Genomic DNA, 14,324 nt, shown 5'->3' with positions numbered 1-14,324 from the left:
CAGGAACAGCAACACAGCGCGGGACTCCCTGGCCCTGGCCCCGCCCCCTGCCTGGCCCTGGCCCTGGCCCCGCCCCGCTCTACCCAGGTCTGTTCAGACAGTTGGGGGCGGGGCATTGTTGCAAGGGCTGGTCTAGCCGGGCCTCCCCGCGCCTCTTCCCCCTTCTATCGGCCCCCCAGCACCTCCTCCTGTCCTCCCCCCGCAGCGCCCCCTCCTCCAGTGCCCCTCCCCCAATGCCCCTTTTACCCTCCCCCCGCAGCGCCCCCTCCTCCAGTGCCCCTCCCCCAATGCCCCTTTTACCCTCCCCCCGCAGCGCCCCCTCCTCCAGTGCCCCTTCCCCAATGCCCCTTCTGCCCTCACCCCGCAGCGCCCCCTCCTCCAGTGCCCCTTCCCCAATGCTCCTTCTACCCTCACCCCGCAGCGCCCCCTCCTCCAGTGCCCCTCCCCCAATGCCCCTTTTACCCTCCCCCCGCAGCGCCCCCTCCTCCAGTGCCCCTCCCCCAATGCCCCTTTTACCCTCCCCCCGCAGCGCCCCCTCCTCCAGTGCCCCTCCCCCAATGCCCCTTTTACCCTCCCCCCGCAGCGCCCCCTCCTCCAGTGCCCCTTCCCCAATGCCCCTTCTACCCTCACCCCGCAGCGCTCCCTCCTCCAGTGCCCCTCCCCCTTCTGCCCTCCCCCCGCAGCGCCCCCTCCTCCAGTGCCCCTCCCCCAATGCCCCTTCTACCCTCCCCCCGCAGCGCCCCCTCCTCCAGTGCCCCTTCCCCAATGCCCCTTCTACCCTCACCCCGCAGCGCTCCCTCCTCCAGTGCCCCTCCCCCTTCTGCCCTCCCCCCGCAGCGCCCCCTCCTCCAGTGCCCCTCCCGCAATGCCCCTTCTACCCTCCCCCCGCAGCGCCCCCTCCTCCAATGCCCCTCCCCCAATGCCCCTTCTACCCTCACCCCGCAGCGCCCCCTCCTCCAGTGCCCCTCCCCCAATGCCCCTTCTGCCCTCCCCCCTTAGCGCTTCCTTCTCCAACGCCCCTCCCCAATGCCTCCTCTGCCCCCCACACCTTCTCCCCTCTACGTCACTCCCCCTGCCCCCCCCCCACTCTTCCTGCCCCATCACAAGGCGACGCGAAATCCACCTTAAGCGGATCCACCTTAAATCGGGGGAATCGGAAATATCGGGGGGGGGGGGTTAATTTTTAACGCCCAGGCGCCGAGTGGACCAATCAGCTGAGAGCGAGGGCGGCCGAGGTGGGGGGAGGGACGGGTCCAAGTTTCGGAACTTTGCTGGGGAGGGGGGGGGAAGCAGAGAGACGTAGCGACCCGGAGCCTCTGCTCCCCTGCTGGTCTCGGGGGCGCGATCCCACCGCTCCAGGGCCCCCAGCTCCCCACCGCGGTGAGTGACCCCCCACAGGCTGGGTGGGGGGTCCCGGGGTGGGCTGCAGCTATTAGCAGGGACTGGGGGAAATGGGGTGGGGACAGCCGCGGTGGGGGGAAGAAGCCCAAAGAAGAATGTGCTTGAGGGTGAATTCTGCGGGGGGTCATGCACGGAGGTGGGGGACGAGGTGACCATGGCCGTGAGTTGGCGAGGGGCCTGCAAAGAGGGGGGGAGCAAAGGGAAAGGACATGAGGGTGGGGGCTGAAGGGGAGCCTGGGAAGCAAACCCATCACCTGACTCTGTCAGCCCTGCCTCACCCCCAAACAGCAGCGGAGAAGGGGGGGGCAGAGGATGAAGCGGATCCCAGCAGCAGTGTGGAGGGGGGCAGAGTCGAGTGGATCCCGGCAGCCGGGGGAGGGGGGCTGCCGTGGCCCAGTTAGGAGGGTTTGGGGGCTCCTGGCCATGGGGAGGTGGTAGGCGGCACCAGCTCGCCCCCCCGTCAGGCCCCAGGTTCGCCTGAGCGGAGGGGGGGAGGACACTGAGCCATGAGAGCAGCACCCGAGCCCTCCCTCTGCTCCCCGCCACGCCCGGACGCCTGGGTCCGCCTGATTCTACGGGGCTGGGTAGGATCCAGACAGACAGGAAACTAGAACCAGATCTGTTCCTGGGAGCGCCAGGGGGTGAGGGGCACCAGCAGGGTAGGGATGGGGGTCTGGGCTAGTGGGGGCTGTGGGTGGGAGTGAGGGGCACCCGCAGGGGTGACAGAGGTTGCAGGTTGGGAGTGAGGGGCACCGGCAGGGCTGGGCTGGCAGGGGTTGGGAGTGAGGGGCACCGGCAGGGCTGGGCTGGCAGGGTTGCGGGTTGGGAGTGAGGGGCACCGGCAGGGGTGGGCTGGCAGAGGTTGCAGGTTGGGAGTGAGGGGCACCGGCAGGGCTGGGCTGGCAGGGTTGCGGGTTGGGAGTGAGGGGCACCGGCAGGGGTGGGCTGGCAGGGTTGCGGGTTGGGAGTGAGGGGCACCGGCAGGGCTGGACTGGGGCGGGGGGGGGGGGGGAGACGGGGTTAGGAGTGAGAGGCACCAGCGGTGGGGGTTGTTGGGCTGGGTTGGCAGGGGCTGTGGGTGGGAGTGAGGGGCACCAGCAGGACTGGGGGGGCTGGGCTGGACTGGCAGGGGCTGTGGGTGGGAATGAGGGGACTGTCAGGGCTGGGGGAGCCCAGGGCTAAGATAATGGGGGTCTGTGGGCCAGGAATGGGGGGCCCCGGTACAGCAGCCCAGAGGAGTTAGGAGCACGTGGGGCTGTGTGGTTTCCTGGCTGGGGAAACAGCAGAGGATGTGGGGACAGAGCCGGCGATGGGGAGGGAAGTTGCCTTATCAGCATGAGCCAACAGCTGCTGCATTTTATCAGCTCCTGCCCCATCTTCCAGCTGGCCTGGGCCCAGAGCTAGGGGCTGCCGTGTCCCATCCCCCGCATTGTGACATCATCCCCAGAATCCTGGGGTCTGTGTGGGGTTGGGTGGGCAGCAGCTGCCTCTACTCCAAGGCGTGTGGGGGGATCTGCATCTGGGGGGCCTGAAGTCTCTCCCATTGAGCACTAACCCATCCTCTTGCCCCACAGGTTCCGCCATGTCTCCGCAGGGCTGTCTGAACATTACCAAATATTTCCTCTTCCTCTTCAACCTCCTCTTCTTTGTGAGTGGTGGGGGGGGGGGGCTCTGGGTCTGGGAGGGGGGCAGGCAGGGCCTGTGGAGTTGAGGGAGGGAAAAACGGGGGCCCATAGGCCTCAGGAGGGGGGCAGGATGGGCCCATGGGGCTGTCGGTGGGAGAGGAGGCTGAGCCTATAGAGCTGTCAGGGGGAGGGGGTTGGCTGGGGCCATGGGGGAGACTGGACTGTGGGGCGTTTTACTATCACCTGCGCCTCTGTGGATGGGACCTGCCCTGGGAGGGAGGTCGGAGGGGGAGGCTGCAGCTGAGGCCCTGTGTGGGGAATGGAGGCCTCTCTGGATTGGGGCCAGTCACCAACTAGCTTATTAACTCCTCATGCCCCAGAGTGGGGGAGCCATGCCAAGGTGACTCCCCCGTCAGCTCTGGAGGATTAGATGTAACCCCCCTTCCCCTCCCTCGCTGCAGCTCCTGGGCATCCTCTTCCTCAGCTTCGGCCTCTGGATCCTCATCGACCAGCACAGCTTTGCTGCCGTCCTAGGTGAGCTTCCCCCCACACACACCTTCCCGGTGCCCCTCACACTCCTGCCGGCCCAGCCCTGGGCTCTGGCCAAGCCCTGCCGGTGCCCCTCCCTCCCGACCTGAAGCCTCTGCCGGCCCAGCCCTGCTCTGAGCTCTGCCTGTGTCCCTTCAGGTTCCTCAATGTATGCCCTGAAGGTTTGGTCCTACGTCCTGTCTGGGGTCGGCATCATCACCATGCTGATGGGTTTCCTTGGATGCCTGGGTTCCCTCAAGGAGATCAAGTGTATGCTGGGATTTGTAAGTGCACAGAAGAGCCAGGACACCTGAGCCCACTCCCCTCCCACAGCCAGGGAGAGAAGTCTAGTGGTTAGAGCAAAGGGGCTGGATACCTGGGTGTTCTCCCTGGCTCTGGGAGGGGAGTGGGGTCTAGTGGTGAAAAGGAGATGTGGGGAGCCAGGACTCCTGGGCTCACTGGTTTGGTGTCACGGTGGGTTCACGGGGAGCTGATGCGGGAACTCTCCTCCTCCCTTGTGAGCTCAGGGCTTAATGCAATTTCCCATCTGGCCCCACGTGACCCCAGCCACGTCCTTTTAGGGCTGTGTCCCCAATGGCCCCCCTCATCCACTCCAGGGATGGGAGGGGCCAGGCCCTGGTCCAGGCTGTTGTGGGGAGAGAGGAGCATGAAAGAGAAAGTGACAAAAGGAGAAGTGCTGCAGCTGTTTTGGGGTGGGGGAGTTGTTGTGGCTGGGGGTGGGGCCAGTGCAGGTGTTGAGGGATGTTGATCTCTCCCAGGGTGGAGGCAGGGTTTCTGGTGCAAATGATGGGAGGGGTGTGTCCATGTATGGGGGAGGGAGAACTATGGTGGTGGTGTCTGTGGGTTTCCCAATGGGGGGGGCCCTGAGGGTGAGAGTTTCCACTGACCCCCTTTCTCCCTCCTCCACCAGTATTTTGGTTTCCTCTTTCTCCTCTTCGCCGCCCAGATCACCATTGGAGTCCTGCTGTACACGCAGCGTGCCACGGTGAGTGTGGTACACTGGGGGCGCTGCTGGCGGGGGGACTCGTGGTGCCTGGTGAAAGTCAGCTGGGAGTGCTGCTGGTGGGGGGGGGGGGGGGGGCAAGTCTCGGCCAGGAGCGCAGCCAGGGGAGCACGAGGACAGGAGTGCGAGGCTCCACTGGGGAGGGGGAAGCGTGAGGCTCAGCTGTGGGGGGACAGAGACACAAGGCTCGGCCAGAGGGAGCACGAGGAGGAGAGCTGGAGGCTTGGCTGGGGAGGGGAAGTGTGAGGCTCGGCCGGGGGGAGTGTTAGGCTTGGTCGGAGGCGCTGCTGGGGGAGCTCACAGTGCCGGGTGAGGCACTGAGGAGGAAGCTCACAGTGCCGGGCATGGCTGGGAGGTCACCTCCCCCTTCCCCCTCCCAGCTCGGCACCAAGGTGGGAAAGTACGTGGAGGACATGCTGGTGACCTATGCAGCGGAAGGACACCCCCATGACAAGCACCAAAGCTGGGACTTCATTCAGGAGCAGGTGAGAGCCCCAGCACCCAGCCCTCCCCCCCCCCCCCCCTCCAGCTCCCTGGTAGCGGCCGCTGTGTTGCCCTCCTCTTGGCTGCCAAGCCGTGCCAGGTGCCCCCTGGAAGGGCCGCAGCCCTTTTCCCAAGCAGGATACCCTGTCTGACTGTCCTCCCCAGGCCGTTCCGCTCTGCTCGTGGCTCGGTGAGCCGGGCTGATCACTGGCTACGAGCGACAAAGCCCTTGGCTCCCTGGTGGAGCCTCATTAGCCATCCTGGGACCCACCCCAGTAGGAGACACCAGCCTTGGAGCAGGAGGCCCCTTCCCCACCCCACGCCATGCAAGGAGCAGCGCTAACCTTTTCTCCCACAGGGGAGGGGCAGGCATTATGGGGGGGAAACTGAGGCACAGAATCATGACCAACAATTCCTGCTTTGCCATGGACCTGCTTAAATCTAGGCCCACGTTCACCTGGTGCCGACAGCATGTTCCTGGCTGTGGGGAGTGACCCCATGGGCTGCCTCTGGGTGCCCAGCTATGTGGACATCAGGCCCCAGGGGTCCTTAGAAACTCCTGTGAACCCTCCCCCCATGCCTCTGCTGGTTGGCAGAAAGGTCCCTGGGTCATACACGGCCCCCCCTCCATCTCCACTCTCATCTCCTGGCAGTTCCGGTGCTGCGGCTGGAACTCCTACCAGGACTGGCACCAGAACCCCATCGTGGCCAACTCCTCCAACAGACTGTACCCCTGCTCCTGTCGCAACAGCTCCAGCCCTGAAGAGCACAGCGCCAACACCACCCATGTCCCAGCGGTGCAGGGCACCAGGTTCTGCACTGCCCCTGGGGACTGGCCAGTCTACGGGCAGGTGAGTGCCACCTGGGGCAATGCTGGGGAAGCTCGCAGGGCCTGGGGTCCCTAGCTGGGGGGCACTGCTGCAAGGAAGCTCGCAGTATTGGAGAGGCTGGTGGGGTTGTGGGTGGGAAAAGATTTTGTAGGAGCCCATGTTCTGACCCTGCCCCTTTTCCCTAATCTCTTCCAATCAGGGCTGTGCGAACTCTGTCCAGGACTGGCTGGCCAATAACATCATCAGCATTGTGGGCATCTGCCTGGGCATCGCCCTGTTGGAGGTAATGGGACCTGGGGACCTGGCAAGGAGGGCCCACCCCCAGGGTTGGGGGCCCAGCACCAAGGTGTACCGAGGGGGCTGGCTGTGGGGGGCTGATCCCTAGCTGAGCTTGTGGGGGCTTTGGGATCTAGATTCTCCCCCCTCCTCCCCAGCCCCTGCAGCTGCTGTGTCTGGCACTGGCTGGCAGCCTGGAGTGCAGGGGACTCACCAGTGGCTCCCAGGAAATCCTGCTCTTCCCCAGCAGATGGCGCCAGAGAGGGGTGTGGGTGTGTGTGTGTGTGTGTGTGCGCGCGCGTGGCTGCTGCTGCTGCTGCTGCAGGGGTATTGGGGACTGCATTTCTGCCCACCCTGCATACCTGTGTGTAGCAGCATGCGCCCTATTCTCTCACACATTCCTGCAGGTGGGGTTTGTGCATGTATGTTGGTGTGCATAGGTAAGGGGCTTGTGCACGTGGTTCCACGTTTGGTGGTGTGCATGAGGGGTTTGTGCATGTGTGTGTTGGTGCATGTAAGGGGCTTGTGCATGTTGTCATGGTGTGTGTATGGTGAGTGCATGTTACCCCCTGTGCGTCCCCAACCATATGTCGTGCCCAGATGCTAACACACGTGTGTGTGTTCCGAGCTGTCCCCTCCCTGCGCCTCTTCCCCTCAGCCATGTCTCTGCTCCACACTCACCCCGTTAACCCTTTCCCTCCTGCCACACCAGAGCCATATCTAAGGAATACTGGCAAGGTAACTTACTCAGGGAGGAGGAGAGTCTGCGGGGGGCTAGATTAGAGTCCCCCATCACCCCCGTCTCCTCCCCCCAGATCCACACCATGTCCATGGTGTTCTCCCTGCTCCGAGACGAATCGTTTGGCACCCCCCAAGAGCCAGAGCAGGAGACACAGCAGCTCCCAAGCAGCTCCCAGCCCAGGGGCCTGGCCTATCGCTGGGGGGGTCGGCAGCGCATCGCCTGAGACACATGGGGGCCCCATAGACAGGAGATGGGGAGACTTCCCCCCTCCCCTAACAATAAAGTATCTGTGGAAAGAATGAGGGAGTTAGGAGAAGTGGTTATTCAAGTGGGGGGCTGGCAAGCCTGGCCCCAAAACCCCAGGGTGGCACTAGGGGGTGCTGTGCTGCAGGGAGTGGGGCGGGGAGATCAGGCTGATTTCAGGGAGTCATCACAGCTGGGGGATTGAACACCAAATGACTTAGGTGCTGACTCTACCTCATGACCCTCTTTATCCCCAACTTCTTCCCAGCCCCCATCAGAGTACTGATGTTGCGTCTTTTTGCAGGGGAGTGTGGTTGCATTAGAAGGGCAGTGGGGAGGCTGTGCAGGGAATGGGATCTCGCAGCTCCCTCCACAACTCTGTGGAGGTGGTTGGCAATAGCAGTGAGATCCCTCCGTTAAGGTGGGGCCCCTCCATTAATTCTGCCGTACCCTGGTCTCCAGAGGGTGTTGGTGGGAGCAGTGGGATTGTTGGTGGCAGAGGGGGGATCCCTCCACTAACTCTCTCTCTTTCTCCCCCCAGCTCTGTCTCATGATGTTATCGATGTTTCTGTTTAGAAACATGGGCCAGAACTACGACAAGCTGACCCGATACTCCTAGGAAGCCCCTCCTGCCCTAGGGGGTGGAGGGAGAGTGGATGGGTATGAGCCACTGCCCTCCAGCTGGGACCATCCATCCAGCCTGGGCCGAAGCAGCTTTCTTTCCCGATCTGAGTGTTCTTGGCATGGGGCAGGGCCCCTAGTCTATTCCCCCAACTTTGATGTGCCCCTCCCCCCTTGCCTGGTCCCTGACCTGAGCTGTGCTCACGCTTGGGGCAGTGGCATAGGGAAAGGGGTGCTGTCTCTTTCTTCCTCTGGGGATATATTGGTGGGGTTTGCTGCAGTAGGGAGGGGAGATGCAGGGTGGTGGGAGTGGGGAGAGGACCTGGTAGCTGGGGATGGGAGGGAAGTTGGGATATGTGACTATTTCTATGTTGTTTTCCCCTGCGGAGAGGATGGTGGAGACCAAGTGGGGAGAAGGGAGCAAATCGGTCCTTTCCACTACCTGCCACTGCAGGGGAAGCAATCCCCCTCCTGAGCAGGGGTCCCAGATTTGACAAGCTAGGAGGATGTTTTCCTCCTATGTGAGCTGACCCCACCCCCACGTTCCCCTGCCCCAAGAATTTGCAACTTTTGTTAAATCCACTTTGTAAATAAAATAAAAAACTGGGGTCCAAACCTGAAAAATTGGTCCGTTTTGTTATTTGCAAGGGACACTGGAAGAAAATTAACCAAGAGTATGTGTCCCCAGCTCACCCCTTCCTCCCTCCCTCTCTCTTCTTCCCTGGTCAGCAATGATGGGGCCCCTATTGCGAGTGCTACCCCCAGTGGGGCTATGTGGTATGGCAGCCCTCAGTAAATGTTCATTGCAAAAGTGATAACACCCCACCCCCTATATAAGCGCTCACAGTCTGGCCTGACCAGCGCTGGCTCCCGTCGATGTACCTGGGCGCGTCACCCTCTCTGCGGATTTTGGCTGGCCAGCGTTAGATTCCCATTGGTTGCGGGTGGCAAATGTCAGTTCTGCAGCACACAAACCCTTGGGGAAAATCTTTCCAGCATGAAGCGGCAACATGCCCAGCCCAGGCCATGCCCCTAGTGAAGCGGGAGAGGTCTGTGTCATGCTGGTGGCCTGCAGGGGAACATAACAAAGTGGGACGCTTTGGGAATGCTGCAGTCACTGGATGCACTGACGTTTTGTAACCCCTCACCTGCAGTGGTGAGCCCTGACATGAACACAAAAAAAGTGCTTCTTGATTAGGGCTCTGCCAAATTCACCATCCTTTTTGGTCACTTTCACGGCCACAGGATTTTAAAACTGGTCAGTTTCACAACTTCAGCTCTAAAATGTTCCTGTTGGAACAGTGCAGGGGTGGGGGGTGTGTGCGGAAGGGGGATTGTCACTCTCACTTTTGGGCTGCCTGCAGCCGGCCTCTGAAAGCTCCTGAAGATGAATGGAGACTGATCTCCTGGTGCCGCTGGGAGCACCTCAGCCAAAGCTGCTAGCTGCTAATCCTAGCCAGTGGTGTATTAACGCACAGGCCACAAGGCTGTGCCCAGGGACCCTGGCCAATGGGGGGGGGGGGGGTCCCTGGAAAAACGGGTGCCCAAACCTCAACAGGAGCTGCGGGGCACAGAAGTGAAGATGCACTGCCTCTGGAGGTGGGTCTGATCTCCCCACACAGGGCGAGTCCCGTCCCACCCCAGCCCAGCCTGGCCTAGCAGCCAGAGCCCCTGGCTGGGCAGTACGAGCAGATCAGACCTCACGGGAAAGGTCTTATTTCACATCGGGGACACATTTTTCACAGTTGTGAGATGGGCAGGGCCCAGTTCATAAGCCTGGAGTGCATCTATCAACTGCATGAAATATAAACAACTTTCTCCTTAGCTCCACTCCATAGGGCAGGCCAGAGTGGTCCTCCCTGCTCCATGGGGAAACTGAGGAACCCTGCAGCAAAGCTGCGCATTGCTCTATGATCACAGAAACGGCATGGCTTTGCCCCACTGCCCAAGCCTCTGCCCTGCCCAGCTGCTGACATGGCAGGGGGAGTCCCCCAGAGTGGCAGGACACTCCCTGAAGCAGAGCCCCACCATGCCAGTGCTGGTGCCCTGAGCCTCCTACTGGCTGGTTCTGGAATCAGAATCCCGTTCGAATCAGCGCCCTGAGTGAAACGGGCCAGTACGGATCCCTGGGAGGTGGCTAGTCGGTGACAGGGAAGGGAAACTGGGGCAGTGGGAGCTCTGGGAGGACAGAAGGAGGTGCCAGTTCCAGGGGGGAGGGAAGGTTGGTCAGGAAGTGGCCGGGGTCACAGTACAATGGGGCAGGATCTCATGGGTGTGCAGAAATGGGGGCAGCGTTGGTCAGAAGGGGAAATAGGACAGAGTAATTATGGGGAGAGGGCTGGTCAAAGGTGGGGGGCAGCTGCATGGGGAACAAAAGGGGAGAGGGATCCCTAAATGGAGAAAGGTGTATAGGAGGGAGGGAGAGCAGATTGATGGGGTGGAGGGGAGGATAGAAGGATGTGGGGTGGGTAGATGGAGGGGGATGTGGGGGAGGAATGGAGCAGGGAGAAAGGGAAGGGTGTGGGGGAGAGGGAAGGGTGTGGTTGAAAGGGGCTGTGCCCAGGCCGAAGCACCCACCCCAGCTCACCTGCTCTGTGCCCCCACAGATCCACTCTGACGTGATGCGAGCATGCTGGCTGCTGCTCTGCGCCCTGGTCACGCTGCTGGCTGGGGCCAAGGGCTCCCTCCTGTCGCCTGCTGCCCGCCGCCTGCTGGGCCACTTCCAACGCCTGCTGGGGCGTAGCCGGGTGAGAGTGCCCCAGGGGCCCCCCACACCTCTGTCCCCTGACATCCCCATGGACCCCCCCACATCCCTGTCCCCAGGCATCCCCATGTACCCCCGCACATCCCTGTCCCCAGGAACCCCGAACCACACCCAAAGGATCCCCCCTCCCCTGGCACCACCAGAGACCCTCTCCCATTCCTCCCTTCAGTCACTCTCACCTGCCCCTCTAGCCTGCCCCTAGTCCCCCATCCTCAAATAGCTCTAGGCCCCCCTCTTCACTGCCTAGACACCCTCAGCCATCCCCTCTGCCCCTCCCCAGGCACCTCCCATCTCTCCAGCTCCCAACACTCACCTACCTGCCCCTGTAGCTCCATCTGTCCCCATCCCTCTTACCTTTGAGTCTCTGTCCCCATGCACATGCCTTGTATCTCTGTCCAGCCCATGGCTAGCTATTGCCCCACCCACAATTTCTGCTGGGGGGAGCACAGGAGGTATAGTGTGTGTGGCCTGGGACTGGAAGCCAGGACTCCTGGGTTCTCTGCCTAGCTCTGGGAGGGCCATGGGGACTGTAACTCCCAGGACTCACTGGAGATGGGTTGTTGCAGGCGCAGTTGGGGGAGGGACGCTTTGAGGCCCCCGTTGATTTCAGCAAGCTTCCCCCCAACTACCACACTGAGGAGAAGGCGCAGCGCAGGGTGGGGAATGCCACGGTGTACAGCCACCGCGAGATCAACAAGGTGAGCAGGAACTGGGAGGCAGTGATGCCATCTCCCCCGCTCCCCCAGCAACATCCAAATCACAAGGGATCGGTGCACCTGTCCCTGGGACCGGAAATCTCCGTGTGCCCCTTCACCCCCCTCCAGTATGCCCTGTAGGCTGGGTGCTTGTGCGGTTGCCCAGGAGAGATTCCAGTGCTGCCCAGCTGAGCAGAGCACCCACAGCTCCGTTTGTGTTTCTACTACACGTGTATCCTGCACATGGATGGAAAAAATCCACACATGGATGGAAAAAATCCACACATGAATGACAAAAGATTAGAGGGAACCTTGCCCCTGGCCCCCGCTCCCTGGATGCTGGGTGGGTGGGTGGAATAATGTCCGTCCCAGCACCCACTGGGAGCATGGCTGGGGTACCCCATGCTGTGGCTATTCCCTGCCCCCCCTCTGGGCCCATAGGGGCTGCACTGTGGCTATTTCTTGCTCAGACTCAGGGACCTACCCGAGCCTCCTGCTTGGGCTGAGCCGCTCCTGTTCCGGTGCAGGTGACAGACAACCAGACGGGTGCGATGCTGTTCTCTGACAGGATGGTGACCTCCATCGAGCGGGACCTGGCAAAGAGATGGAGGGTGAGCGCAGAGGGGCTGAGTCCAGCACCAGCATTTGCATGCTAAGCCAGAGTAGCTATGAAGGGTGTTGTGCTCCCCAAGTGACCCCAATGAGGACACAGACAGCTCTCCTGCAGCAGGACTTAACCTCTAGGGACTGGGGATGTGAAATCCTGCCTAATTGGTCAACTGGTTAGATGTATTGTTTAACCGGTTAACTGATTAAAGGTGGGGGGGAGGGACTGCTCCGGCCTGATTCTGGGAAGGGAGTGGAGGTTGGGGATGGGAGGGTGGAGGCTGGCAGCCAGGATTCCTGGATTCTTCCCTGGCTGTTGGGAAGGGAGGGAGTCTAGTGGCTAGAGCAGGAGGGTACCTGGGAGCCAGGACTCCTGGATTCTCTCCATCTCCATCAGTTACTATAGACAACCCCACATACACACATCCCCATGTGGACCTCTCTCCCTCCCCACCTGGCTCCTTTAACATCCAGGAACCAGAAGCTAGTCAGTGTATCTGCAAGCCGGTGACACTGTTGCTAGGCTCCGTGCATGAGCACCTGGCACTGAGTCAGTGGGCGAAACATGCTTTCTCACCCCCGCTTCACTTTTTGGTCTCCCCCTGCCCCACCTGCCAGAACCAGGTTCCAGGCTGAGGGACAGTGTAACAGACAAAAGGAGGCGCACACTGGGACCCAAGGCAACGTTCCTGAATATTACCCTCCCTGCAGTCGCTCTAGGGCCCCTGCTCACCATTGCTGTCATCACTCTTCCATTAGTCACAGGCTGAGTCCCTTGTAGGGAAGGGGAAACTGAGGCACAGAGCAAGGCAGGGACTGTCCATGCCCAAAGGGCACCCAGGGAGATAGGGACACAAATAGCAACAAAACTCAAGAGAGCAGGCTCCCAGCCCCCTGTTCTAACTCACTAGACCACACTCCCCTCCCAGAGCTGGGGAGAGAACCCAGGAGTCCTGGTTCCCAGCCCCTGCTGCTCTAAACCTCCCACCCTTCTCCTATGAGCATCTCCTCCCCAGTACACTCCCAGGTACAGTATCATACATTCTCCATTAACCTGTGTCTCCTGCAGGGAAGCCAAGCAGAGTCTAGTGAGGAAGGAGCAGGTGGCGGGGCAGAAGCAGAGCCTGTCGTAGAGAGACGTGTCCTGCCGATCCCACGCCCCAGGCTCGCCTTCCTTATCATCAACTTACCGCGCAGAGCTAGGCCCGAGAAGGCCTCTGATTCCAGCTGGTCGGATGGCTCATCCCTTAGTGACAGGAGACACAGGCTGCTAGCCATCCGGGATGGGCTGATGGAAGCCCCCCACCCTCTGAAGAAAGCTCCCCCCATTACCCTGGCCCAGCACAAAGCTGTAGTAAGGAGGCCCCAATTTTTCTTCTTCTTCAGAAAGCTGTAGCAAATAGAGAGAGTGGGCAGGCGATGGAGAGGTCTGAGCCACGTTGGAGGAGCTGTGTAATCAGTCCTACTCCTTGGTCTTTCTTGCAATAAAGGTTATCCCTCCAGTGGGAGGTATAATGGAGAAATTACATTCTAAACTCAGCTGCTTTTATAGAGGGCTGTACGAATTACCCCACTAGATCCATCCAGACCCCCAGTGCCCCCGGCACTGTACAGACATGGCAGATAAACAAGGTGGCTTCCCGAAGTATTCATGTTGGACAGTCTGCTCAACACTTAGCCTCAAGAATGAGCCCATTGGCAATGAGTTTCACGGGTTAATGGTAGATTTTCTCTGCTCAGTTTTCAGTTCACTCTGTTCAATTTAGCTGAAGGTCCCTGTGGGTCAGGATCATTAGACAGGGTGGCACAGTGCCTAAGGTGACTGCACCTCTAACCCTTGTGGCATCTCGCTCCGATTTCAGGCTTCCAGTTATCCCTATTTGTGGGGAATACTCTCCTGTGATTCTCAGTAGCACCCACAGCCCTGTTCTCTCTGAGATGCCTCTGAGCCACCAACTTCATAAAGCAAAGCATCATTTATGCAGAACGAAGGTATCCCAAAGAGCTAACCAATGTACAGCTTCTGTGCAAACCTGGCTTAATCAGGGACACCCGTCTTCCACATCAGCACCCTGGCAGGTTTGAAAGGTACTCCTAGGTCTACTGGGGATCAAAGTTACTGATCCTACCTTGTTGCTGTCTGTATCCTCTAACAGAGGCCCTCATGTTCCTCTCCCTGTTGTTTCCTGATGTTCTTCATGGGAGAGGTTTCTCAGCTCCCTTGTAATTGTCACCCATCACTGAACATCCTTGTAAGGGGACGTTTACATGTAAGTGAAAGAATGGTCCCGCTATTGAGTGATATTTTCCTGTCTTCTACACTGCCCCAGTGGCATGAGCCAGCAACAGGAGCTGAGTCTCTGCTTCCACTTCCTTTACCCAGAGACCTCCCTGACCTTGAGGGCTACCCCTTCCGCTTCCCTGTGTGGCACAGTTCTCGTAACCTCAACAAGGCTGGACCCAGGATTCCTGGGAGTTTGACCCCC

General features: G+C 60.6%; 2 protein-coding genes across 5 annotated transcripts; both read left to right on the top strand.

Moving 5' to 3' along the window:
• Positions 1–1,223: 1,223 nt before the first annotated feature.
• LOC102446830 (leukocyte antigen CD37) lies at positions 1,224–8,397 on the top strand. 2 transcript variants are annotated; one of them, XM_075917517.1, is made up of 9 exons: positions 1,224–1,380; positions 2,976–3,049; positions 3,488–3,560; positions 3,714–3,838; positions 4,486–4,560; positions 4,959–5,063; positions 5,715–5,912; positions 6,091–6,174; positions 7,694–8,397. In XM_075917517.1, exons 2-9 carry the CDS (start codon positions 2,984–2,986, stop codon positions 7,769–7,771), a joined length of 804 nt encoding a protein of 267 aa, XP_075773632.1. In that variant the 5' UTR covers positions 1,224–1,380; positions 2,976–2,983; the 3' UTR covers positions 7,772–8,397. The 2 variants fall into 2 exon arrangements, with proteins under 2 accessions (XP_075773632.1, XP_075773633.1); XM_075917518.1 differs by lacking the exon at positions 1,224–1,380 and adding an exon at positions 1,998–2,042.
• Positions 8,398–9,868: 1,471 nt separating this feature from the next.
• Positions 9,869–13,364, top strand: DKKL1 (dickkopf like acrosomal protein 1). Of its 3 annotated transcripts, none has more exons than XM_075917520.1 (5): positions 9,869–9,906; positions 10,380–10,520; positions 11,104–11,235; positions 11,760–11,843; positions 12,908–13,364. In XM_075917520.1, exons 2-5 carry the CDS (start codon positions 10,395–10,397, stop codon positions 13,232–13,234), a joined length of 669 nt encoding a protein of 222 aa, XP_075773635.1. In that variant the 5' UTR covers positions 9,869–9,906; positions 10,380–10,394; the 3' UTR covers positions 13,235–13,364. The 3 variants fall into 3 exon arrangements, with proteins under 3 accessions (XP_075773635.1, XP_075773634.1, XP_014427951.2); XM_075917519.1 differs by having other exon boundaries at positions 9,871–9,969; XM_014572465.3 differs by having other exon boundaries at positions 9,874–9,994.
• The last annotated feature ends 960 nt before the right edge of the window (positions 13,365–14,324 follow it).

This window comes from Pelodiscus sinensis, unplaced genomic scaffold (genome assembly GCF_049634645.1).
Source record: "Pelodiscus sinensis isolate JC-2024 unplaced genomic scaffold, ASM4963464v1 ctg144, whole genome shotgun sequence".
Lineage (NCBI taxonomy): Eukaryota > Metazoa > Chordata > Testudines > Trionychidae > Pelodiscus > Pelodiscus sinensis.
This window is presented reverse-complemented; position numbering and strand designations above follow the sequence as displayed.